The sequence below is a fragment of the Anabrus simplex genome, chromosome 3, assembly GCF_040414725.1.
Source record: "Anabrus simplex isolate iqAnaSimp1 chromosome 3, ASM4041472v1, whole genome shotgun sequence".
Taxonomy (NCBI): Eukaryota; Metazoa; Arthropoda; class Insecta; order Orthoptera; family Tettigoniidae; genus Anabrus; species Anabrus simplex.
Window position 1 is genome coordinate 294,709,413 of NC_090267.1, and position 27,720 is coordinate 294,737,132.

The window sequence follows — 27,720 nt, forward strand, 5'->3', positions numbered from 1 at the left end:
TATGGTACCGTATTTCTCGGAATCCAAGACGAACCCCAAATTTTCCTTCAAAAAATTTAAATCTGGCACAAAAAGTCTTTTGTAAAATCATATGAATGCCTTTGTTGTACAGTAGGCCTACGCATTTCAGACTGTTTTTAGACGCCGAACATTGGCTTTCGTCATGCCGTATTTTTTTTTGCGGCTGCACAATTATCCTTTATTTCCGCGGGTTTAATGACCATTAACTTATAATTGGCATAAAAATACTGAAGAGAACCCGTTGAAAATTTGCCGGCAGTACCTATTCCATGCGGCTCTACAATACGATGATCCATCAGGAAATTATTCTTGCTGTCTATAAAACCGTTACTTTTACTCAGCGTCATATGTAACCGGCTACCGCTACTCGCACGTCTCGCTTGCTGCCTAGCGTTGTATAGGCCTAATCGTGGACGTTGAAAGTCAAAGAACGAGTTTATTGCGCCACGGTATGGCCATTCCGCCCTTGCGATTTTCGTGCACATACCTCACAATTTCATCTTCAACTTCTTTAAAGCATCCTTGTTGCGGACCACTGAATGCATTTTTTGTACAGTACGCATTTTTTTTAGTTCTTTGTCTTCACGCTAAGCCAAATATTGGCTTTAGTTTGGCCTATGCTGTATTTTCGTGCACAATTACTTTACATTTCCGAATGTTTAATAACCATTAACTTAAAATTGGCATCATAATATAGACGAGAACCCGTTGAAAATTTGCTGGCAATAGCTTTTCCACGTATCTTTACAATACGACTATCCATCACGAAAATATTCCTGCTGTCTATAAAACTTAAATTTACTAAGCGTCAAGTACAATAGATGCGTTATAACTCTGCCACTGAGCAGCCGGTCTGTCTAAGGATTCAAAGGTTCACATGTTTTGATGCCATTCTGCAGATTTGAGAAACGTTTTTGTAGAGGCCTAATAGAACGTCATTCTCTCTACACTATTTCCCGAGGTCCAGTGGTGTTACACACAGGCACTGTACAACCGGTTGTCGCGGCTAGCGATGTAGGCTATAGTAAAGGGGCAGTCGTTTACTGTCAACGAGTTTTGTGCGCGTGTGAAAAGAAGCAGCGTGGTTACGACGGTAGTTGCCAATGGTATCCATTAACTTACTGTTAGGCTGCGAATGCAAGACAACCCATGAGTTTTCGCATGAGATTCTGAGATAAAGAAACGTTGTCTTGGATTCGAAGAAATACGGTATCACTCCAGAGGTTTCTGTGGCAAACGCTTCAGTTTCCTTTTTCAAACGGCGTCACCTATCTTAACCGTATATGTATCATGAAAACGTATTTGAAACACAAGTAGAGAAATGATAACCTCCTCGCTAAAAATTTACATGTGAATAGCCTTTCCGAAATTTAACTAGACGTGAGAAGATATCAACTATTCCCTGAAATCAGTGATGTACTCTGCCGTATCTTGAGGTGTATCACATTCTTACTAAATTTCCGTATGTGACATTAAAATTAAGAAATCGTTTATCTCAGTCTTTATTTTTAACGAGTTAACAACTGCTATTGGCCATGTCATTTACGCATTTATTACAAAATTGTCCTCTTTCATTTAGAATTTTCTTCACGAACAGCAGTCGACGGGTATTACTAATCGACTCCGACATCGCCTTCGAATGTCGACGTGAAAACTCGCTAGTAGACATAGGGAGGAAACAATACCGAAGGTAATCGATCGCATGCAATATAATCGCTGGGGTGCATAAATATCGAGAACGGAAAAATCGCGCACGCTTAATCGCTCGTAATAACGGATGCATAGGTCTCTCGCTGTAATCGAAGGACGACACACAGTTTAATATAGGAATTTTGAAGGGACAGAAATATATTGTTGCTATAACGGAGTTCTCGGTATATGCCGTACTCACTATTGCGGACTTCTACTGTGTTTAAGTATCAAAATGAGTTCAAGAAAGAACAAGCGTCTTTCCATAAGTGAAAAAAAAAATGCGTGTGATTCAAGCTGAGGAGGATGGACAGTTAAAAAAGTGTCGCCAAACAGTTCGGTATTTTACCATCGACATTAGACCACGTGAAATTGATTTTGAAGCAGTGGTAGGGTTGACATTTTTCCAGACCTTATCAGTCATGATTATAGGGGTCAAAACTGTTATGTTCACCTTTTCACCTTTTTCGATGCTCTCCAGCACAAAAGGAACAATTTCTCTGCAGTAGAGAGTTTTTAAATTTTGAATAATGCCTTGGTCTAATGGTTGCAATCTTGATGTCGTGTTGGATGAAAAAAAATAAGCTGTCTTCTGTGTGCTGAACTAAATTCAGCACCTAACCCATGCATGATCTTCCTGTTCAGAAACTAGCCTACTGAAGGAAAAGGAGAGGGTCAGTTGCTGAGATCATTCTGTTCAACAGAATTTTCTCAAATGTCTTGTAGAGATGTTAATAGCATAATAGGATGAAAACTCATTGTGTCAGTGGGTTCTTTCTCATGCTTCAACAAAATATCTGTTATTGTTTTCCCCAGATCTTTGGTATAGTGCATTTGGATCTTTATTCTAAATTGTGAAGATATTTTTTCTTGCTTTTCTTGATACAGTACCTTTAATATGTGAAGACTGATAGTGGTTATTGTGAGGTTAAGATCTAATCAGTTTTGTTTTTATGAATCTTCACACATCCCAATTTATTGTTTTTAATGACTCGTTTATCATTCTTAGTGCTTTGTTATATAGTAGTATGTGGACATTTTCTGGTTAATAATCACTATTTTGGTGCCTTCTTTCACAGTAATGTATATATTCGAAGTGTTATCAAAGCCCCTAAGGAAGAGTCCTTGGATTGTGAACTTTCTGCTCTTGAAGAAGGAGAATCGCCAACCAAATCTCCCAGTCCTGCTACTGAAGATCAGGGAATTTTAGAGTCAGATGGAGCTACCATTGGGAACAATGCAGTTGAAGAAGTGGCTGAAACTGTGGTTACAAAGACTGATAAAATGGTTGCTCCAGAAGACCCACCATATTTTCAAGAACAGTGGTTTGTAAACAAATTTGTCTCTAATCTTTTCTAAGAAACTTATAAATGGCAGTTGATGTGTTCATGGTCGGCATTATAAATCATGTCTGTATTTTCTGGGCTTGTAGGCCATGGTCCTAGAGCATATGATGATCCGCATGTTTCACGAAAGACAGTGTTTGGCATTTTCAAGAGTTCTGACTGACTTTGATGGCTCAATTGGGGTCATTCCAATTTCGTTTTGGATGCTGTGCTAGTGGAGCTATGGTAGCCTAGGTCATATTTTTGTTTAGTACCTTCACCTTTATTTATTACAAAGCATAGAAATATTTACTAGTATTGTAGGTGAGATCTTGTCATATGGAGAATAAGCTTCACAGCCATCGGAAGTCAGTCAGAACCTTTGAAAGTGCCAACTGCGGTCTTTGGTGAAATGTCAGGACCATTATATGTTCCTGGACCATGGCCTACAAGCCAGGAAAATACAGGCATGATTTATGTAAATGGATTCACAGTTGATCCAGATCTAAGGATTTTAAGGCCGTGAAATAGAAAGACCTGCACATGGCGAGCCCAACGTGTCCTTGGACACTTCTGGTTCTAAAAGCCATTGCTAAATATAAAATATTTGGTGTGAGGGCAGAAGAAAATGTTTGAAATGAGGTAAATTGTAAAGTCGCTAATAGTTAAAATGTTCCTGGTTGTAGTTTCTTATCGTTGTGCCTGATTCAGGCATTATGACAAAAGTTGAGCCTTTCTCATTTTGAGATATACGGATGCCAGTGGGATTGGAACCCAGAGCCTTCCAGTTTCATATTAGATGCTGTATTGATGGAGTTGTGGTAGCTTAGGTCATATTTTTGTATAATACCTCAGTTTTATATATTATAAAGCATATGAATATTTACTAGCTTTGTAGGTGAGAATATTGTCATATGGAGAATAAACTGAATGAAAACTAATTCAGTAGGTAGGGAGGTTGCTATATAACCTTTAACTTAACCTCTTAACCCTTTTACTGACCTATCCGGGAAACCATAATTACTATGTTAAAACAATGAAGTTTATTAAAATGTTCAACCTATTCAATACATTACATTTGCCTGAATGCTTATGACTTATACATTACAATCAATTTGGGACATGTTTTGCCCTTAGTTGTAGGCATCATCAGCTTAAACCTCGCCCCCAAAATCACAATTCATCAGGATTCCGATTTTATCGTACAGGCTATCTTAATACTTAAATGTAAAAACAATATGAATTTAAAAATACATTTTTGTCAATTTTTAACTAACTGGCAGGAATTAAAAAAAAAAAAAAGGAATTATGTGAAAGTTCTTAAAGCAGTCTTTGCTCATTGGATAGCATGTGTTGAAACCTATTAAAATTTATTTATATAGTGTAGCACTATTCTCTCTTCTGGGTCGATGTCCAATAGAATAAAGGTTATATTTACACGTTATACAAAAGTAAACACCACATAAGTACCCTTATGAACATTCACAGGATTCAGATTTTAGTTAAAAATTATTTGGCTGTTGTTTAAGCTACTTCTTGTCTGACAACCTATTCAATAATACTCTAAGGAAATAAAACTCTTAAAATTTTTCTAATTCGTAGCCCTATTTTATCTTCTAGGTCAATGTCCTTTGTATAATTAAAGATCACATAACACTATTTATAACCGAAACATCATATAAGTTATTTTTATAATCATTCACTGGATTCTTGAACTGGTTAAAATAGTCTAAATGTTGATTAGACTTCTTGTTGTTTGTTAACGTATTTACACGTAAAATATAGGATGGCCTTGGACAATTATGGTAATTATGCTTTAATTATGTGATAAAATATATTGGTATGCCGATATAATATTCGTCCAAAATATTCTGGTATAATAATGATGCCAATTTCATTTAAGAAGCTTTTACTAATCTTGATGAGTAGTTTGGATGAGATTGAATTCCAAAGTGCTAGGTGTAAGCAATCTTGCCACGGTCCTGATGTTGGTCTAATGGGAGACTCACTGAAATCTACCTTGCTGAGGGAAGAATTACTTCTAATAGGGAGTAAAAATGTTAGGATGTCTGCTTGTGTTTTGCGTGGCAAGTCTGTGGCACTTGTGGTGCCAGCTCGACTGAATGCTACTGACCTTGTACTTCGTGTATTGTAACAGTGTGACCATCAGGGATCATGACTAACAGTAGTGTTCATCCACACTGGTTAGTGTACTAACCATTTGTTATTTTGGAAGCCATGTAAAACTATTGGCCTTCAGCACACAGGTCAGGCAACAACACAGAGAGAAGGAAGATGGTATGTTGTAAAATTAATTATGTCAACTATGTAAGGTTCGATTACAAAGAATTTCATATGCCTTTAAAGAAATCTTCAGTAATGACTAGGGATGGGAAAATTTCACATTTTACAATTGCTGCAAATTTTAATGTTAATTCTGACTGAAAATACGAATAATGCAAAATTAACAAATACTTGCGATTTTGTAGGTAATTGATTATAAATGCGTTATTTTTTAGCGAAAACAATGTTTATCATCAGAAAAACGTTCAAAACTCGATTTTCAATCATTGCTATAGATTAGTATTAATTGAATTGATAGATTAATAATAGATTTATACAACGGTCATACAATGTTTTCTTCTTCTTGGTTCGAATTGGCCTACCTTGGACCATGGTTGTTCAACTGTTGTTCAACTGTTGGGCTTTGTTCTTTGACTAGTATTGGCACATTTTTTGCTGGTGTAACTCCTTTCTTTCATCAGTCCAGGGGGTTCCTTTCTTCTTTGATACAATGCTATTACCATCTGCATTGTTTCATTCCCAATCTGTGCCTCTGTGTTTTCCATACCAAATTCTTTGGGTCACTGTCCTATGCCTTTTCATTATCCAGAATGTTACTACCATGTCCTTTTCATATTCCCAATACCTTTCCATCATTTGACACAATGTAAATCATCATCATCAGTATCATCTGCAGTGTCCAGCTGTTTTCCGGGTCTGTTTGGAACATAAGCCTCTCCACGTCCTCTTGTCTTTCCACCACTTCTCCCTAGTCACTCTTGCCCAGTCCTCACCTCTTCTCTGTACACACTCTTCCACTCCTTTTATCCACCTGTCTCTTGGTCTTCCTGGGAGAGGTGATACTCCCACGTGGCGCGTCCCCGGTGACGGAAAGGGGGGTCCTAACCGGCTTGCCGGCGGACTTGAAGGAAATAAAATACCTCTCGCGGACCAAATACACTACCCCCTGCGGGTGGGGGACGCACATGTAGAATACACCCGCAGTATCCCCTGCCTGTCGTAAGAGGCGACTACAAGGGGCGACCAAGGGATGATTGAATTAGAACCATGAAACTACTCTTGATTCGTACCATCATGCAGAGAACACCATGGGTTGCATGTACTTGCGAGTAGTATCACTAAATTGGTACAAAATAGGTTTGTGTTTAGTTGCAGTAAAAAGCCTGGCCTGGTGGATTCCAGAACCCGTGTGTTATACCCATGTGGGCAACAACCGCGGTTCTGGGCGTAGCCTGTGAGTTGTACCGCTATATGAGTGGCACCGTGGGTCAGCGTTGCCTGTGATTGGTACCCACTATGTGAGGAACACCACGGGAATACCGTTGCCCGTGACTAGTACACCTAGGTGAGGAACCTTACCGGTTTGCGTTGGCTATGTGTGGCGCCATTGTGTGAGAAACACCATAGGTCTGCGTTCCCTGTACGAATTGCAATACTTGTGAGTAGTACCATCTTGTGTGGACCACCGTGAGTCTTCGTTACTTTTGATCAGTGCTCCAAAATGACAAATACCATGGTTCTACTTTACTCGCGACATGTACCATTCTGTGGGGCCTTAGATGTGAATTTAGCACCCCTTCCAACATCAAGCATCATTGTGCTTTATAAATGGTCCTTTCATCAGTAATACTCTGGTTCATGTCCATTCATTCTTCATGACATTTTTTATTTTATTTTGGTCAGTGGATGAATTTGAATTTTTTGTTATTTCATTTTGTACCATTAAGGGCTGATGACCTCGATGTTAGGCCCCTTTAAACAACAATCATCATCATCATCACCTTGGTCTTCCTCTTGGTCGTTTACCTGTTATCTCCATTTTGTGCATCCTCCTCGGTACCCTTTCCTCTGTCATTCTCTTCACATGTCCATTCCATCTAAGTCTAGATGCCTCTATGCTATTCTGTAGTGGCTCTTCTTTTACTATATCTCGAACCTTCTCATTTCTCATCTTATCCAATATTGTCACTCCTATCCTGCTTCTCAAAAATTATTGGGTCAAATGTGGACCTTCTTCTTTCTGAATCCATACTGGTGTTCTTTACCTTCCTCTCACCTTTTCCTTTCCATTTGGTCTCACTGATTCCCGGCAATGCTATGCTTTGTCAACCATAAAATCTATAATTGAAAGGCTCCCCCCGAAAAACATTGTATAATCCATTTCAGTACTGTTACAGGAGAAGCATAAAACGAAATAATTCACCCAAAGTCACATGTTTGGATGTTTCATTGAATAATTTACAATTACTGGTGAACAAAAACATTAGTAATGTGCCACTCAATTATTTTACAAGTATTATGTGGCTACAGTACGAGGACGGTTTGAAAAGTTCTCGGAATCACGGCTAGATGTCGGTGCTAGAGCAACGAAGTTCCCGCGCAATAATCACACATCCTTTGTGAGTGAACATGTGGCGCGTGAGTGCTCTAGCTGCAGGAGTGTGGTAGTGACGACTCTTTGTTGTTGTTCCCGCGCAGTGATTTGTGACAATGGAAAAAACTGAGATCCGAGCAGTGATTAAATACTTTGTGAAGAAAGGTATGAAAGCAAAGGAAATTCATGCTGACTTTCAGAACACACTGGAGGACTCTGCTCCTTCATTTTCAACTGTTGCCAAGTGGACCAGCGAGTTTAAATTTGGTCGGGAGAGCTTGGATGATGATCCGCGTAGTGGATGGCCAAAAAGTGTTACGACCCCAGAATTTATCGCAAAAGTGCATAAAATGGTCATGGAGGATCGTCGACTGAAAGTGCGGGAGATTGCTGAAGCTGTGGGGATGTCTTCTGAACGGGTATATTATATTTTAACCGAAGAATTGGGTATGAAAAAATTATCCGCAAGATGGGTGCCGCGTCTCTTGACATTGTACAGTAAACGCGCCAGATTGGAAATGTACGAACAAAGTCTGGCCCGTTTTCAGTGCAACCAACAAGATTTTTTGCTCAGGTTTGTGACTACAGATGAATCATGGATCCACTACTATACCCCAGAGACAAAACAGCAGTCAGAGCAGTGGAAACATGCTGATTCACTACCACCAAGGAAAGCAAAGGCAGTGCGTTCAGCCGGAAAGGTCATGGCCTCAGTTTTCTGGAATGCAAAAGGCATTCTGCTGATAGATTATCTTCCTACTGGCCAAACAATTACGGGGCAATACTATGCAAACCTCCTAGACCAACTACAGGAAAAGATATGTGAAACAAGGCCTGGTTTGGCAAGGAAAAAGGTCATCTTTCATCAGGACAGTGCTCTGCCGCACACAAGTGTTATTGCCATGGCAAAACTTCATGAACTGGGGTATGAATTATTGCCACATCCACCTTATTCACCTGATTTGGCACCATCATACTTTCATCTATTCCCCAAGCTGAAAATTTTTCTCGGTGGACGGAGATTTTCTACAAGGGAAGAACCGACAGCCGAATTGGAGAGGTATTTTGCAGGCCTGGAGAAATCTCATTTTCAAGATGGGATCAAGGCATTGGAACATCGCTGGACCAAATGCATTAGTCTACAGGGAGACTATGTTGAAAAATAAAAGCAGTTCCACCAAGGTAAGATAATTCTAGTACATTCCGAGAAATTTTCAAACCACCTACGTATGTGTCCAAAATAGCAAAAACGTTGGATATCCAATGTTCATGCGGAGTGAGGACATATGACGCTGTTTATGATTTGTCTGTGAGTTGCGGATGTTAAGCCTTGCGCAATCCCCGTTGTGTTATTCGACAGGAGGAGGCTATGTGCCAACGCTGGTTTCTCTACAACAATAACATTACCATCATCATCTTACACCCCGCAGATGTGCAGGTCATCCATGGGGGTCAAATAATTAGACCCGCTAGGCCTGCCGAACGTGACCTCGGTCACTCCTGCCATGAAGCTATACACTAAATAAAGAAAATACCAAGCTGATTCAATGCCTCCGTGGCTTGGGTGGTAGTTCGTCGGCCTCTCACCGCTGGATTCCGTGGTGCAAATCCCAGTCATTCCATGTAAGATTCGTGCTAGACAAAGCAGAGGCAGGACAGGTTTTTCTCTGCATACTCTGGTTTTCCCTGTCACACACCTGGCAAGTATTCCAGTTTTTCTGTAAACTGTACGAATTTTGAGTGTGTTTTACGGTTGTACGGATGAACAGTGTTATTGTACGGATTTTGAATATATGCGCTTGTTTTCGCTTTCTGCGCTCAAATCGGATTTGCTTGATTTTCGATAGTAGCTGGTAATACGAGATGCAGTGTTTGAAATTCTACTGGTATATGTATCGATAATCACATTATCGATTATCACCGTCCTTTTGTCACCTGTACGACCTCAACTGCTACTTCATTCACTGAGATGTTCCCAAACAAGTAGCAGGCTGTGATTTTGAAGAAAAGAAATCAGTGAAAAGTAGCATGCTGTGAATTTATATATAATTACTTGAGTAACTGTGTCGTGCTTCATAGGAGCTGAAAGGCTTTGTTTGTGTGTGGGTGAGAGTAACATTGGCAGTAGTTCTTAAACTCATGGAATTGTGTGAGGAATGTTTAAGCGATTTAGTATTTTTAGTGTTGTTCGTAATAAGTTCAACGAAGAAACTATATTATCAGTCTTTTAGGGAGCCATTTTCTGGTGAATTTCTTTGTTTAATTCGATCATGGAAAGGCGAAACATTTGCATCCTGTTACATATGATCGTGTGAAATAAACGTTTCACACGGAGGAAGAACAGAATTAGTAAATCACATTAAATCTGTTAAACACATCTCCAATACAAAATTTAAGGATGGCAGTCAGAAAATTAATTTGCTTTTTTACCTTTTCTGGAACTGACCTTGATATAGTAAGAGCGGAACGCTTGTTCACTTCATTTTTAATTAAACATAATATCTTGTTAGCTGCTGCCTCCACGAACCTGCTGCGGACTTGAGGGAAGTAAAATACCTCTCGCGGACCAAACACACTACCCCCTGTGGGTGGGGGACGCAGATGAAGAATACACCCACGGTATCCCCTGCCTGCCGTGAGAGGCGACTAAAAGGGGCGACCAAGGGATGATTAAATTGGAACCATAAAACTGCTTTTGATTCGTGCCATCACGCGGGGAACACTATGGGTTGCCTGTACTTGCGAGTTGTACCACTATATTCGGTACGAAATGGGTTTGTGATTAGTTGCAGCAGAGAGTGGTTCCCCTGTGGGTTTTCCAGTACCCGTGCGTCGTACCCATGTGAGCAACACCGCGGGTCTGGGCGTAGCCTGTGAGTTGTACCACTATATGAGCAACACCGTGGGTCTGCGTTGCCTTTGATTAGTATCCACTATGTGAGGAACACCACGGAGCCCGTGGGACCGGCATCCGTGCCTAGTACACCTAGGTGAGAAAACTCATTGGTTTGCGTTGGCTGTGAGTGGCGCCATTGTGTGCGAAACACCGTAGGTCTGCGTTACCTGTACGAAGTACATTACTTGTGAGTAGTACCGTCTTGTGTGGAACACCGTGAGTTTCGCTACTTTTGATTAGTACCGCAACATGACAAGTACCATGGTTCTACTTTACTCGCGACATGTACCATTCTGTGCGGCCTTAGACATGGATTTTGCACCCCTTTAGACATCAAGCATCATTGTGCTTTATGAGTGGTCCCTTGGTCACTAATCAATTATGTATGATCTTTGTTTGAGTCTGATCCACTGTATTTTGTTTGTTTGTTTCCTCTTTTTTTTTTTTTTTTTGTGGGGTTCATGTCCATCCATTCATTCTTCATGTCATTTTTTTTTTTTTGGTCAGTGGATGAATTTGACATTTTTGTTCTTTCATTTCGTACCATTAGGGGCCGATGACCTCGATGTTAGGCCCCTTTAAACAACAAACATCATCATCGTCATCAGCTGCTGCCGATCATGCTGGTGTTCTGTTTGGGAAAATGTTTCCAGGTTCAGAAATTCAAAAAAATATGGCTCTGGTCGAACGAAAACCACATACATTTCGAAAGAAATGGCTACGGGCTCAAGAAGTGAACTCGTTGGTTACATGCAACATGAACCATTTTCTTTAGCTGCAGATGGGACTTATAATAGTAATGCTAATCTCAGGAGTGTTGCGTCATTAAGGGCTAAAGGGGCTTAGCCCCACCAGAGTTTTGGACATAAGAGTTTAGAAATGTTATATTACTTATACTTTAGATAATTAATTTAATGAGACCAAATTTATATCCAAGTACCACTGTCCTAAAGTAATTAATGATATGAGAAAATGAAAGTATGATTGTATTACATGTTTCGTACGTTTATCCTGACACGGGGGTTAATTTGCTCTCAGTCCTCACAGTGAGTGTTGGTAACTGCTTTGAAGGTTAGTGAACCTTTGAGAGATTGAAATTTCAATGCATTTTAAAATGTCAAGCTAGGGGCTAGTTATGACATGCCCGTAATAAGAAAGAACAATGTAGACGAAGCTGTAGCGGTGTGTGTTATGGCGGTTTTATTGCAAACTCACTTGTATTCTTCTAACGTCATGTAACATGTTCTTGTGACCATTCAGAATTAAGCTTTTGATACGTTAAAAATTTTAGTTTACAGATCGGTTTTAGCAGTTGCGGAGTGGAGAGCATGAGTTCTGGATAGTTTTTTTTAACAGTGATTAGTGTGCAGTGTTTAAAATAGTGAATAGTACGCAGTGAAATTATTAATAACATGTTTTTTGAAATTATGAATACGGTTGATACTCCTGTGAAGTCTCCATTCTCATCGTTAAATTTAGAAGAAAAATTTGAAGTAAAAAGGCTTGGCGTGTCCAACCAGAGATTTTAAGCTACATCAGAGTTGCAATAATCAGAAAAGAACATTTGCATTATCTAGGTTTGTCAAGAAGAAGTGCCTGACTGTGAGTGAAGAAAAGAAGTCGCTTTTCTGTTTCTTGTGCTTATTGTTTGATGGGGAAACTAGTTGGACTGTGACAAGCATAACTGATCTTAAACATTTATCAGAAAGAGTTAAGAAACACGAAAATTCAGAAACACATACCGTATTTCCCGGCATAATCGTCGCCACCGCGTAATCATAGCATCCTTTATTGTCAATACAAAAATTGGACTTTAAACAATTTAATCGCATAATTGTCGCACGTCCAAATGTTGTTCACCAATCTGGTTAAAAGGTAAATGGAACTGCAATGTAAGTTGCCCATGAATGCACAATTTAAATACGTGTATGGTTTATGGGCAATTTGGCAACACAGTCACATTTGAGAGATGTTGCACGACGTATAAATAAATAATACCGGTATATGTGCGACGCATGGCTTACCGGTAGGCTATCGGCAGTTTGACAACGTGGTCGCGAGACAGTGTACAATTTATTCATCTCCTACATGTTATGAGTTCTCATTTGAAGTATGTAAGGCTGTAAGTTATCGCTTATCGGCAATGTCGCCAGGAACTACCGGTACCACCACACACTTGTCTTCTAGTAGACAAGAGGTCTGATAGAATTCTGTGTTATATCAACCACCCGGCCCCCGGTGCAACAGTCGCGAAGGACCTTGGCCTAGCAAGCGACCGCTGCTCAGCCCGAAGGCCTGCAGATTACGAGGTGTCGTGTGGTGAGCACGACGAATCCTCACGGCCGTTATTCTTGGCTCTCTAGACCGGGGCCGCCATCTCACCGTCAGATAGCTCCTCAATTGTAATCACGTAGGTTGAGTAGACCTCGAACCAGCCCTCAGACACAGGTAAAATTCCCTGACCCCGCCGTGAATTGAACCCGGGGCCTCCGTGTAAGAGGCAGGCACGCTACCCCTACACCATGGGGCCGGCTCCTGCGTTATTGCACACGAAGTTAAATCCAAGACGATAACGCAGATTTCCACGGAATTATTCAGCTCACGGTTAGCCGAATTATTTACGATGTCTCAATTGTCATCGCTAGACTCTTATCTTACTACTACGTCATTAGTGTCTGGGCATGGGATGAAAACTTTTACCCAAGCAGTCAAGATAATTATTATCCAATGGTATTAAAGTTTTATTTTATAAACTCGTCAGTAATGTAATGTAAAATCATCAATAACTGGGAAGAAATATTAAAATAATTACCGTATGTTTAAAAGAAATTGAATAAATGAATGTTTGATCAGATCAAAAATTAGATGTATGGCTTTTCAGGCGTTTGCTCTATTAACCAGCGTTTTGTCTTGGGTCTGACACTAGACTCATCAGAGTGGGATGTGTCAGACCACGGCCATCTTGATACATAGAGGCCTGCTACCAATAGTTGTGACGTCACGCATATAGTGCTCACTCTCCGTCGTCGTGTGTAATTCCTATATTGCTGATACGATACTTTTTATCATAATTTGGCAAAGAAAATGCAATAATAAGCCTATAAACACAAAACACCAAAAAAACACTATTAAAATTATACATACGAATACACAAATATATGCACTCAAGGTAATATATTACATATTGTAAAATGTTCAACTGAAGGCTACTCACCTGGACTGTACGATGATGGTGAATAGGCGAATGGCTTTCTCTCAAAACAATGCAATTCTTTTTTGCTTGTTTGAGCACAAGAATAAGTTAAAAAACGTATTTTCCAAAACATGACAGATCTTGGTCACAACACTCATTAACTCAGCAGCACACACCCACACTTGTCACGGGTTTTTCATCTTTCATTATAAAAACATTGAAAGAAACATCTTTAGAATTTCCACTGTCTAAAAATATATCTTTGAATCAGATATCAAAGTATGAGTTAATGTGTAGCTTTCCACAATTTAAAAAGTAGTATGAAGGTCACTAAGCAAACTGTTGCTGTTTCTAAAATGCCATTATATTACACTTATTTGAGCACATAGTGTTATTAATTAATTATTTATGAATGACAGGAAAATATTGCTATGATATGATAGATCTTGGACACAACGCTCATTAACTCTGCAGCTCATACCCACACTTGTCACAGAAATTACCAGGTTTTTCAACTTTCATTATAAAAACATTGAAAGAAACATCCCTACAATTATTACTGAATGAGGTTTTAAGGTCTGAGTTAACGTGTAACTTTCCACAATTTGAGAAGTAGTATGATGGTCACTCGGCAAGCTGTTGCTCTCTCTAAAATGCCCTTATATTACACATTACATTTATTTGAGCATATAGTATTATTAATTATTTATGAATGACAGTTAGCAAAAATATGTGCCATGATATGATAGATCTTGGACATTACACTCATTAACTCTACAGCACACACCCACACTTGTCACAGAAATGACCAGATTTTTCAACTTTCATTATCAAAACATTGAAAGAAACATCCCTACAATAACCACTGATGGTGGCGGTGGTGATTATTGTTTTAAGAGGAAGTACAACTAGGCAACCATTCTCTACAATAACCACTGAATGAGATATCAAGGTCTGAGTTAATCTGTAGTTTTCCACAATTTGAAAAGTAGTATGATGGTCACTCGGCAAATTGTTGCTGTCTCTAAAATGCCCTTATATTACACTTATTTGAGCACATAATGCTATTAATTATTTATGAATGACAGTTAGGAAAAATATTTGCCATGATATGATAGATCTTCGACACAACACTCATTAACTCTGAAGCTCACACACACACTTGCAACAGAAATTACCAGGTTTTTCAACTTCCATTATCAAATCATTGAAAGAAAAATCCCTACCATTTCCACTGTTTAAAAATACATCTTTGAATCAGATGTCAAGGCCTAAATTAACACGTAGCCCTCCATAACAAATCATTTGATGCTCAATAGGCGAACTGTTGTCTCTAAAATGTTATTATTTTATGCTTGTTTGTGCGCACAGTGTTGTTAATTATTTTTGAGTAATTGTTACAAAAAATGTTTCCGAAAATGTGGCAGATGTTAGACACAATACTAATTGAACTCTATACCACACATACACTTATCACAGTAATTGCCAGTTTCTTCAACTTTCATTTTCAAAAAGTTTGTAAAAACATCCCTGTGACTTCCGGTGTTCAAAAAGGCATCTTCAGATATCAAGGTCTGAAATAAAGTGTAGCCCTCCACAGCAATTTGAAAAACAAATTCTGTAGGCTGTATCAGCCCCTCTCTGCACAGCTTTAGCAAGTATGAATTTGGTTTGAAGCTTGTAAAACAAAACTTTTTTGACATCAATTTTGGTAGAAAATTCAAGTACATTTAGGGTTGTTAACTTACCCAACAAGTCCTCATAATTTGATATCTTGTCTCCTTCTTCTGGCGATTTTCATTTGGCAGGTATTGGTTGAGACATATATGATGGCTGCCCAGGAAATATAGTTGGCATAGCATCGTCAGTTAGTTTTGGTTAAAACGGAACCATCTGGTCATTTTGCAGTATCAACTCGAATTATGTGATTTTCGGAAAAAATATTTAATACAGACACAGGCATATTTACTGAGTTCAAAATTAGATCGGTGTGTAGCATAAATCCATTTTGCTCGCTTCTCCTTATAGCTAGGAAACGCAAATGTTGAGATAGCCACCTCCTTATTTGAACGGTAATTGGATGTAGGCCTACATCCAGGCACTCTATACGTTCGCCCCATTTTGCAAAGAGGAGCATACACTACACTAACACATTATAGTAATAATCATAATTAAATGATAAACTGTAGAGTACTTTAGACAATTCATCATAGCTCAGTAGGTACACTTAACCTATCACATAACCTAGCAATACTTCCTAACATCAGGCTGCTCAAATTAGAATTATATAAATACTATTGCTGAAAATACATCCTTTACTGATGCGTTTTTATACAGTTATGACTTTTAAACACGAACGAACACCTCTAATAACGTTGAAATAACAACAGCGTGCTACGAAACCACCATGTAAACAAGACTCGTGCCTACATATCGCTGCACTAAAAAACTGACGTCATCACTATGGAACTGTCATGTGTAGCAGGCCGGAACTTCGAGTTGGCCATGGCCAGACCCTACCCACTGACGCTGGGGTGTATGCAGGTGAACTTTTCAGAAGCCTATTTAAGAGGCACAGTCTGATAATTTCATATGGGAGATAAAACTCCACAATGGAATTAATGCCCGCCTAGCAATTCCGAATGGAAATTCTAAGTTCCCATGGAGGGAATTAGATATTTTTCCACCAATAGAGCATATAAAAAATGAATGTTTGTTACTGACGTCTCGGAACACGGTCAACTACAGTAGATCTACACCACGCTAGCTACAGCAATGTATGAATACATCCGTGCTCCGGTTTGCGAGCTTTGCGCAAGCGCACTAGTGTTTCGCAACCAATGAGCTCAACTGATAACAAATTGCTGCATGCTTCCTTGCTGCCTAACAGTATTGGCTGCTCTGGAATGCACAGGTCACAGATGCATTTATTTGTTTGTGACTGACGTGATTACTGTAGACATGTGTGCACCGGGCGAGTTGGCCGTGCGCATAGAGGCGCGCGGCTGTGAGCATGCATCCGGGAGATAGTAGGTTCGAATCCCACTATCGGCAGCCCTGAAAATGGTTTTCCGTGGTTTCCCATTTTCACACCAGGCAAATGCTGGGGCTGTACCTTAATTAAGGCCACGGCCGCTTCCTTCCAAATCCTAGGCCTTTCCTATCCCATCGTCACCATAAGACCTATCTGTGTCGGTGCGACGTTAAGCCCCTAGCAAAAAAAAAAAAAAGACGTGTGCGTAAGAATTAAAATTTTTAATTTGTGTTTGGGGTGTTTGCAGAAATAATTTGTTTTAATACTGAACAATTACGGAAAGTCATTTATATTGCAAAACATTAACGTGTGAAGCATTTATAAGCGATTATGGGTAAATATAAACTATTCTGCGGGCTTCAAGCTAAGCGTAATTGCCTTCGCTGAACAGCACGGAAACAGAGCTGCAGAAATAAAATTTTCAGTGGGTGAAAAGTTGGTGCGTGACTGGCGGAAATGAAAAAACAAGCTAAAAAGCACAAACCCTTCTAGACACGCGTTTAGAGGTCCTAAAACAGGGAAGTTTCCTATAAATGGCGAAGACGTGTTTATGTACGTCAATGAAATACGTAGCAATGGCTGCAGTGTATCATATGAAATGTTACAAATTAAGTGATGGGAGGTGGCGCGCAAACACAACATAACTCGGTTTAAGGCGAGTCGTGAGTGGATTAAGGGGTTCATGTGACTGACACAATCTGTCAGTGCGAAGGAGAACAACACTAAGCCAAACGTTGCCTGCTGATTACACGGACAAAATTGTAAATTTTCACCGATTTGTCATACGTTTGCACAAGGAAACTTTGTACTTGCTTTCTCAAATCGGTAATGCCGATCAGACTCCAATTTTTTTTATATATGGCTCGCAACAGTACTATTGCGCTAAAAGGATCACGGAGTGTATTAATGAAATGCAGCGGTATTGAGAAGTTGCGATCCACGGCATTGCTAGCCATTACAGCTGACGGAAGAAAGTTGCCCCCTTATATCATTTTCAAGAGGAAAACGATGCCTAAGAATATACAGTTTCCCCTTGGAATTCATGTACAAGTGCAACCAAGGGTTGGATGGACGTAGAACTCATGCTGGACTGGGATAAAACTGTGTGGGATAGAAGACCCAGTGTACTACTAAAACAACCAGATCTGCTTGTTTTAGGTAGTTTCTGAGGTCACCTCGTGAACGAAGTGTAGCAACTTTTCAGTAAAAAATAAGACATGACAGATAGTCATTCCTGGTGACATAACATCCGCTTTGCAGCCACTAGACGTATGTATTAATAAACCCTTTAAAGACCACTTATGTTGATTTTACGACGAGTGGATGATGAGCGGCGATCAGCAATTGACGCCCGCTGGAAATATCAGGCGTCCACCCTTGGACTTGTTATGCTCGTGGGTGATGAAGAGTTGGGATCTTATACCACCTGAACTAGTCTCCAAGAGCTTCAAAAGAACTGGGATTTCGAATGCACTAGACAGATTCGAAGATGACGCAGTGTGGCAGAGAGACGAAGAATCTGATACGGTATTAACGGCGGCGAGGACGGCGCATCAGATACTGAAACCTGCGATAGCGACACAGAAGATTTGGAATACATTGTGTACCGCTAAGTCCGTATTTCACAACAAAGCAATAAGTTTTTGCAAGTGTAATATTTTAACTTTAATACTCAAATTAAAGACAATTAACTTACTACGTTCATTTTTATTTTCAGGTTGTAAAAACGTTCGCCGAATTGTTGCGAATAATTATGAATTTTGTTTTAGACTGTTTTCATTATTTTGACGTATAAACGCGAGTATTACGTGCATCTTAAATCTGTATCAAATACAGTTGAGTTATAAATAAATTTTTTGAGAAATACAAATACTGGTATTAAAAATTCTTCGTGTAATGGTCGCACCCTACTATTTTTTTGAAAATATTGGTATAAAAAGTGCGACGATTATGCCGGGAAGTACAATATTAAAAACAACGTAAAATGTAATCTTTTTGGTTCTGTATACATTTTAACTCTATTGAATGAAGGCTATCGTGTTTTTTTAATCAGCATGACAACGAACTTGTGGATAAGAACAGACACATTTTAAACAGGATAATTATCTGTACTAAGTCTTGCAGAACACATGAACTACCTCTTTGAGGTTATAACAAAGGTGACAATTCACTCAATTGCGGGGTATTCTTGGATCTGTTGTCGGAACTAATTGCATTAGACAGCGTTCTAAGCTATCACCTTCTAATTTCTACAGTATCAAAAAATGCCTCGAAAACAATTCAGAATGAATTACTGGATTGTATGTTTGCCGTCTATAGAGAGACGACAGTACAGGAAATACAAAGAGCTACAGTAAATATGTAGCCATTCACGCAGATGAAACTTTAGATATATCATGCATGTCACAATTAGTTCTTGCAATATGTTGCTCGTAGTGGCCCGGTTGAGAGATTAATTTCCATCTTCCGCATTCAAGATCGAACTGCAGATGGTTTAACGTCAGTTCTGAAACAACAATTAGATCCGTACAAACCAGAACAGAAGTTTATTGCTTAGTCCTATGATGGTGCTGCTATGTTTAGTGAGGGGAAGAATTTCCTCGTGCACATTTCATCCACTGTTACACCCATCAACTAAAATTGGTAATAAAGAAAGCTTGCTCGACTGTGAAATCAGTCAAGTTGTTTTTCATGAATGTATCTGGCTTTTCGTTTTTTTTTTTCTGATTCTTCCAAGCACACTGAGTTATTAAGATCTGTCTGTGGCAGTGCGGTTCTGAAAACTATAGAAACGCGCTGGAATTTTCATAGCAGAGTTGTAATACTGTCTCCAGCAACAAGGATACTCTTCTTCAGTGTTTTGATACCATTCAAAATGACTATGCTTGGGATGACGTTACAGTTAGAGAGGCAGTAGAACCATCTAATCTTCTGAGTGATGAGGAATTCCAATATTTTCTCTCATTTTTAAATTCCTTTCTGATACACATTGACATTCTGTACAACACACTGCAGATATCATCAACCAGTTCCCTGAATGTTCGTACTGCAATTCAGTATTTTGAAACTGCAATAAATGATATCAGAAGGAATTTGCCTGAGTTGGAACGAAATTCTGAATGCTCAACAAAACGTGCGCGGACAGAAGTGAACGTGAGTGCTGATGCTAAAGAAGCCTGTGACATAATTTTAAATAAGATGTAACGCCATTTCGAAGAAGCGCAGTGTACACAATGTTTTTCTTTAATTGATCCACAATTTTTTGTAGTACATAAAGTTGCTTTTCCTAGGGTACTTGTAACCAGTGCAGTGAAATATCCCATGCTTATGAAGGATAAGTTAGAAAGTGAACTAACTGTGCTTTATAGGAATGATACATTTGCGAGTGTAACAAGTGTACTTTCTCTTTTGACCCTATTGAGGGAAAACAGTCTGGAAACAACCTTACCAGAAGTACACAAACTAGCATAAATGGTACTAATAATAATAATAATAATAATAATAATAATAATAATAATAATAATCGTATGGCCTCAGCTACCGTTTGCAGACATTTCGAATTGACGCCATCTGGCTGTCTGCTCGTCAATTTCGACGTTCCGGTTTACTCTGTCTGCTATCTAGCGGACCTAGAGTAAACCGGATCTCTCTTGGGCGTCTATGGCTGAGATTTAATTAATTTTGTCGGGTAAATACCAAATGTATCACCAGAGATCTTTTACATGCCGACATCGTACGACATGGAGTGTTGAATGGACTTTTTTCCGCCCTTCAAAAATCTGACTACCTCTGCCGGGTTTGAACCCGCTATCTTGGGATCCGGAGGCCGACACACTACCACGGATCCACAGAGGCAGCTATAAATGGTACTTACAACCCCACTTTCAACCGCAGAATCAGAACATTGTTTCAGTACTCTAAAACGAGTTAAAACTTATTTACGTCGCAGTAAGACCTATCTGTGTCGGTGCGACGTAAAGCAACTTTTCAAAAAAAGAGAAAAAAAAACTTATTTAAGAAACTCAAGGGACAAAGGGACAAGAACGTTTAAACACATTAGCTGTGCTTAGTATTCATGAGGACATCATTGCAGAGATTGGGTGGAATTCAACCGAAAAGTGATTGATTTGTTTGCATCGCAGAAGAATCGACGAGCGCAGTTCCTTTATAAATGAGATAACTTTTGAAGTATTTTACTGTTAGCATGAATTAGAATCCCGCATACTTAACTGTACTGTTACTGCCAATAAAAATGTAATGACATCGTTTAATATGTGAGTATATACTGCACCAGAAGCAACGCAAACTACATTAATAATAATAATAATAATACGCATATTAGCCTTACCTGCCATTTGAGCCACGAGCTGCTACTGGCTTCTCCTTACCCTATTGTCGTCGCCCGTTTTGTGGCAGAGCAGGAAAAGATAGCTCAGTGTTGTCTGTCCTAGCCTTGGTGGGTGATTCAATAGGACATAATATTGGTAATTTGATAATTTCACAGTTAGAGTGTTACAAATTACCAATTCAAAATAGCGTAGTGTTCTGTTCTGACATTACTCCAGTCATGGTTGGAAAGAAGAATGGAGTTGCTGCTGTTTTAAGGGAAGCACAGTCATATGTATTCGTACTGGGTTGCTCATGTCATTCGATTAACTTGGCTGCTGAGAAAGTTGCAAGCAGTTTGCCTGTTAAAGTTGATGAACTATTAGTCAACATCTTCTATTATTTAGAAAAGAGTTGTAAGAGGAAGGAACGCCTTAAGAAATTCCAAGAGCTTCACCACAAGGAAATGAAGAAGATACTAAAACAACGTTTGCATAAGATGGCTGTCATTAGGAAGGTGTCTGCAGAGGTTGTTTGAGCAGTGAGATCCACTACTTATTTTCTTTAAAGATGAGGTGCTTGTTAATGCTCAGTGTGCATCAACTACTAGCTTAACATCCTTTACGGTTCCAAAAGCCGAGCTTGGTAGTTCCAAAGACCATGAAAAGAGGAGAGCTACTGAGTCGTCAGAATTGGTCGCTCCCAAAAGATTTACATGTGTCTCAAAATCTGACACTCCTGTGCTAAAGAATAAGAACATCATTCAAAATCATGAAGATTTTTTTTTTTTTAAATTGTTGTGTCATCAGGCTTAAGTATGGCATACGGTGCCTTCCTGTATGCTGTCTTTCCTTTATTTGAGAATCTCAATTCTATACTTCAGAGTGCTTCCCCTCACAGTCACAAACTATTAGAACTAATGATGAACCTGTTAAAGCAGCTGCTTTCCAGATTTGTTAAACCAAAAGTGATCAAAAGTTCCCTTTTATTAAAAGTTCCATACGATTCTATTAAGAATCTCTATCAACATTCTTTCAATATTCTTTTCATCTGCCAGGGGTTACTTCTACACAGCATGCGATTATATTATTAACAAGTTCCCTCTCAGTGATGAAGTACTGAAACACGAGAAGGTTGCAGATGTTTCAAAAATTGAAGATGCCCAGTTTTCTTCTGTACAATTCTTTATAGAAAGATTTCCATCATTGCTGCCAAGGAAGGACAGTAAGTCGGTTGAGGATGCAATGAATGTGCTTCAGAACCATTTTGTAGCTCTTCAGATTGATGACTATGCTACTGTTGAGAGTGAGAATCTGACAGATGACACCAAATGGGCTCGCTTGATGAAGATTCGTAGAGCTGATGGTGTCCCTAAGTATGATAGGATATCCAGGCTAATGCTTTTTGTTCTGACTACCGCACAGCAATGGTGAGTGTGAACGTTTGTTCAGCTTTGTGAAAAAGAACCAAAATCAGTTTAGGTCCTCAATGCCAATTGAAATTCTGGATTCTATTTCTGTTTTGAAAACCAGAAGTACTGGTCCATGTTACTAGAGTAGTTTTCCTCCAGAATTTCTGAAGAAAGCAAAGAAAGCTACTCATCTCGATCTGTAAGTAAGTATACATGTTTAGTTTAATTTTTACGGTGACATTCATATTATGACTCGCAAGTTTAAAGTGCAGAAAACCACTGTTTGTGTACTGTGTGAACTATTCCCAGTGGTAAGTGAAAACAGGTGAATCAAGATGTAACATTGTGTATTTAATTTGAGGGGTGATCATAACATATATTGTCTGACTCGTTGGCTGATTGGTGAGCATACTGGTCTTCGGTTCGGAGCGTCCTGGGTTGGATTCCCGGCCGGGTTGGAGATTTTAACCTTCATTGGTTAATCCCAGTGGCCTGGGTGCTGGGTGTTTGTGCTGTCCCCAACATCCCTGCAACTCACACACCACCCATAGCACTATCCTCCACCACAATAACACGCAGTTACCTGCACATGGCAGATGCCGCCCACCCTCATTGGAGAGTGTGCCTTACAAGTGCTGCACTCGGGTAGATATAGCCACACAAAGTCATAAATTATAATAATAATAGTGTTATTTGCTTTACGTCGCACTAACTACTCTTTTATGGTTTTCGGAGACGCTGGAAGTGCCGGAATTTTGTCCCGCAGGAGTTCTTTTATGTGCTAGTAAATCTACCGACACGAGGCTGACATATTTGAGCACCATCACATACCACCGGACTGAGCCAGGATCGAACCTGCCAAGTTGAGGTCAGAAGGCCAGCGCCTCAACTGTCTGAGCCACTCAGCCCTGCATACATTATTATAACATGTATTTGACTTGTATTAGTATTGTTTGTAATCTCCCTCCGTGCTGTCCCTTTTCACTATGTCCCAAGACTTTGTGATGCACGTGCGGTGTTGTTAGAAAATTCTGCTTTTGCATCTTCTGGATTTCTCTTTTTGGAAGTTGGCAGGTATGCTGTCATCTTTCATTCCAACAACACTCTCCAGTATTATTTCATTTCATCTGTCAGTCATTGCTCCAGGGGAGTGCGACTGACTTTAGCTGCCAGCAAATTTCCTATTCTCACTGCTAGATGGGGCTTCATTTTCATTCCTGACCCAGTTGAGTGACTGTAATCAGGCTGAGGTTTCTCATTTTCACCAAGGTGATTCGATGTCTGATGAATTTAAAAAAAGGGAAATTAATAGGCCAGTGGCATTTGTGACTACCTTAGTTCAAATCCCAACCAGTGCACTTGGGATTTTTGACATGAAAAATCATATCAACATAATCATAAACATTAGTGGTGAAATGTACATTATAAAACCTGTTCTTGTTATTATTATTATTATTTCTTTTTTCCAGGCCTGGTAAAGTCTGTGCATTGTGCAACATGGGAGAGCGTAGCCAACTAGGTCAAGGAGATTTGATGCGTTTAAGCTGTCCAGAAGGTTTTACACCTCGCAAGTCTGACATAATGAGTCCCATTCCTGAGGAGAACCTTCTCATACCAGGAGACAAAAGTCCACGGGGGGGTGCATTGGCTGTTACAGTACGGCGACAGAAGAGTTTGGCTAAGTGCAAGTATGTACCACTTGTTGGATTTATATGTATTGTATGGTAACTTAATGTGAAGGGGTTAATTTAATCCTTGAGTCAGGAAGGATTATGATAAATTTCTTTCCGCCACATTGTTTGTCATGATAGTTGTGTGCCTTGTTTGTTAGCATACACTTTGGAGTGGAAAGCTAATTAGAACTTGCTATGTGTGTTTTTATATATTTGCCGTATTTCTCTGAATCTAAGACCACCCTCAGTGGAATACGACCCCCACTTTATCCTTCAAAGGAATTAAATCAGGCTTAAAAAGTGATTTGTAAAATCATATGAATGCCTTTTTTTGTGCGGTGCAAATTCGACTATCTTTGTCTTCACGCCAACGCCAAATATTGGCTTTAGTTATGCAGTATTTTTTTTGCGGCTGCACGTTTATTCTTTATTTCCGTGGGTTTAATCATCTTTAACTTAAAATTGGCATCAAAATATCAAGGAGAACCCGACGAAAATTTGCCAGCAACACCTGTTTCACGTGTGTCTACAATACGATCATCCATCAGGAAAATATTCCTGCTGTCTAATACTGTTACTTTTACTCAGTGTTGGGTACAATTAGGTGCCACTACACACACGTCTCGCTTGCCGGGTTCGGCCAACTTCAGCGGCACGGCATGGTCATTCCGCTTTGCGTTTTTCATGCACATACCTCACAATTTCTTTTTTGACTTGATGCAAGTGTGATGGACTAGTATAACTTGGAAACAATTCTCTAATCCATGGGTAAATAATGAAAATATCGAGCTCGATGATATTATCATGATTATTATTACTACTTGTGAGGTGTGGCTATGAAGTTGTTTACATCTATTAGTATTAGTATTAATATGTACGTAGATTTGTGTTGGACAAAGCGGAGGCACGACATGTTTTTTTCCGGGTACCCTCGTTTTCCCTGTCATCTTTCATTTCCAGCAACACTCTCCACTATCATTTCATTTCATCTGTCAGTCATTAATCATTGCCCCAGACGAGTGTGACAGGCCTCGGCAGCTGACACAATTCCTATCCTCGTCACAAGATGGATTCATTCATTCATTCATTCCTTCCCTGACCCAGTCACTGACTGGAAAACAAATTGTAGGTTTTCATTTTCATTATTTACGTAGTTATGTATAGACTTTATTTGGTATAAATTGTGATCGTATTATTTGTGAGGTTATGTCATGAAACATCTGCTGTATGTATATTAATATGAGTTTATTTTATGTAAGAACACGTAATTAATAGTACATAATTTATTATTACCTGTATATATGGTGTATAACTCCAATGCAATGTTGTGCAACACACGGTAATAGTCCATTACAATGTATCTTTGGCACTAGAGAGTTACAGAAAAATCCATTCATTGTAAATAGGTTATTGAAGACTCTCGAAATTACGAGAAAACATGTTGTGTCATATTCTTCTAGCAGCCTGGCCAGGCGACGTATATTGAGAGGCAGTCTTGGGAGTTGAGTGGAGTTGTTTTAGCGAGGGATGTGAATGCATGTCGTTAGTTGAGTACGTGAATTTATGATGTGAATTTGTTGCGTTGATAGTTGGTTGACATGCAAGTTTTGCAGTCTTCTTATTCTTTTTCTTTGTAGTAGTGTTTTGTTCAAGAGGGCAGTTATTAAGTTTATGTTTGTGTGTGTGTATAATTTGTAGATAAAACTGTACACAATTGACAGCATTTATAGTAGCAACAAACTTCTTTAAAGTGTCCTTGTTGCGGGCCACTGAATGCATGCATTTTTTACACACTTTGAAGCTGTCTTCGTCTTTACGCTAACACTGAATATTGGCTTTAGTTAGGTCGAAACTATTTCTTGGGGCTGCAGAATTATTTTTCGTCATCACTTGTTTAATAACCATTAACTTACAGTTGGCATAATATCGATGAGAACCCGTTGAAAATTTGCCGGCAATACCTATTCCATGCGTCTTTGCAAGAAGACGATCCATCACGAAAATATTCCTGCTGTCTATAAAACTTCATTTTACTAAGTGTCGTGTACAGTAGACACTTAGCAACTCTGCTACTCAGTAGCCGTGGCCTTCCTAAGGGACTCGCATGGTTTGATGCCATTTTGCGGATTTGAGAAACATTTTTGTAAGGCTAATAGAATGTCATTCTCTCTTCACTATTTCCCAAGATCCGGTGACATTACATAGAAGCACTGTACAACAGGTTGCCGCGGCTAGCAATGTATAATAAAGGGGTGAATGTTGATTGGCAACAAGATTTTTGTGTGCATGGATGGAGGTGAAAAGAAGCAGCGTGGTTATCGACATAGCTGTCAGTGGTGTTCATTACTGTTGGGTCGCAAATGCAAGACAACCTTTGATTTTTCTCTTGAGATTCTGGAAAAAAACCTGTGTCTTGGATTCGGAGAAATACGGTATATGTGATTTACAGAATTCTTCACTGATATTCTGTTTTTGTACATTATGTTTTACTTTATGTAGACGGAAGTAATATATGTGAGTAAATCAAGATATGCGAGATTTCTGTTATGTTCCTAGTAGATTTGATATCTAAATGCCATACCTGCCACATAATTTGTATTTGTTAATCTTGGTCATCAAGGACATAGAATCCGTGCTTAAAAAACGCATTATAAGTTCATATGTTCGTATCTTCATATAATACTTATCATGGTACTTACTGCATAAATTAACATACAGTAGATGTCCATTATAGCGAGAATTTACAACAGCGGAAATTCACTCGCTATAACGGATTGTCATTATATCCGATGTATAAAAGTCGGAAAACCACCCATACACATTAAAATTGGTATGAAAAGGCAATCAGTGTGTTCAGAACGTGCGTTTCCAGAAATGATATGGGTTACTTGTTTTTTTTTTTTTTTTTCAAAATCCGGTACTGCGTGAAAGTGTATGTTTAATTTCATTCTGAAAAAATTACAGTAGGGCCTACTGTACTTCTCCGAATCCATGACGAACCCCACTTTTTCCTTCAAAAAATTTGAATCAGGCTCAAGAAGTGCTTTGTAAAATCATATGAATGCCTTAGTTATACAGTATGCATTTTTAGACTATTTTTAGATGCTGAACATTGGTTTTTGTTACACCGCATTTTTTGAGGCTGCAGAATTATTATTTATTTCCACGGGTTTAATGGCCATTAAATTAAAATTGGCATCATAATAACGAAGAGGACCCGTTGAAAATTTGCCGGCAATACCTATTCCATGCGTCTCTACAATACGGCGATCCGTCAGGAAAATATTGTTGCTGTCTATAAAACTGTTACGGTACTTTTACTCTGCGTCAGATATAACCGGCTACTGCTACACGCACATCTTGCTTGCCGGGTTCGGCCAACTTCAGCGGTTAATCGCGGACGTTGAAGTTCAACGAACTAGTTTATTGTGCCACGGTATGGCCATTCAACACTTGCATTATTTCGTGCTCATA

The 27,720-nt window shown here is 39.2% G+C and overlaps 1 protein-coding gene across 1 annotated transcript in view; it reads left to right on the top strand.

The window, feature by feature from the left end:
* The window catches only part of LOC136866781 (histone-lysine N-methyltransferase 2C-like), an 811,555-nt gene that overhangs the window by 58,353 nt on the left and 725,482 nt on the right, over positions 1 to 27,720 (top strand). Inside the window, 2 exon segments of the mRNA XM_067143888.2 lie at positions 2,790 to 3,035; positions 24,043 to 24,261. Of these exon segments, the coding sequence (XP_066999989.2) occupies positions 2,790 to 3,035; positions 24,043 to 24,261 (465 nt within the window).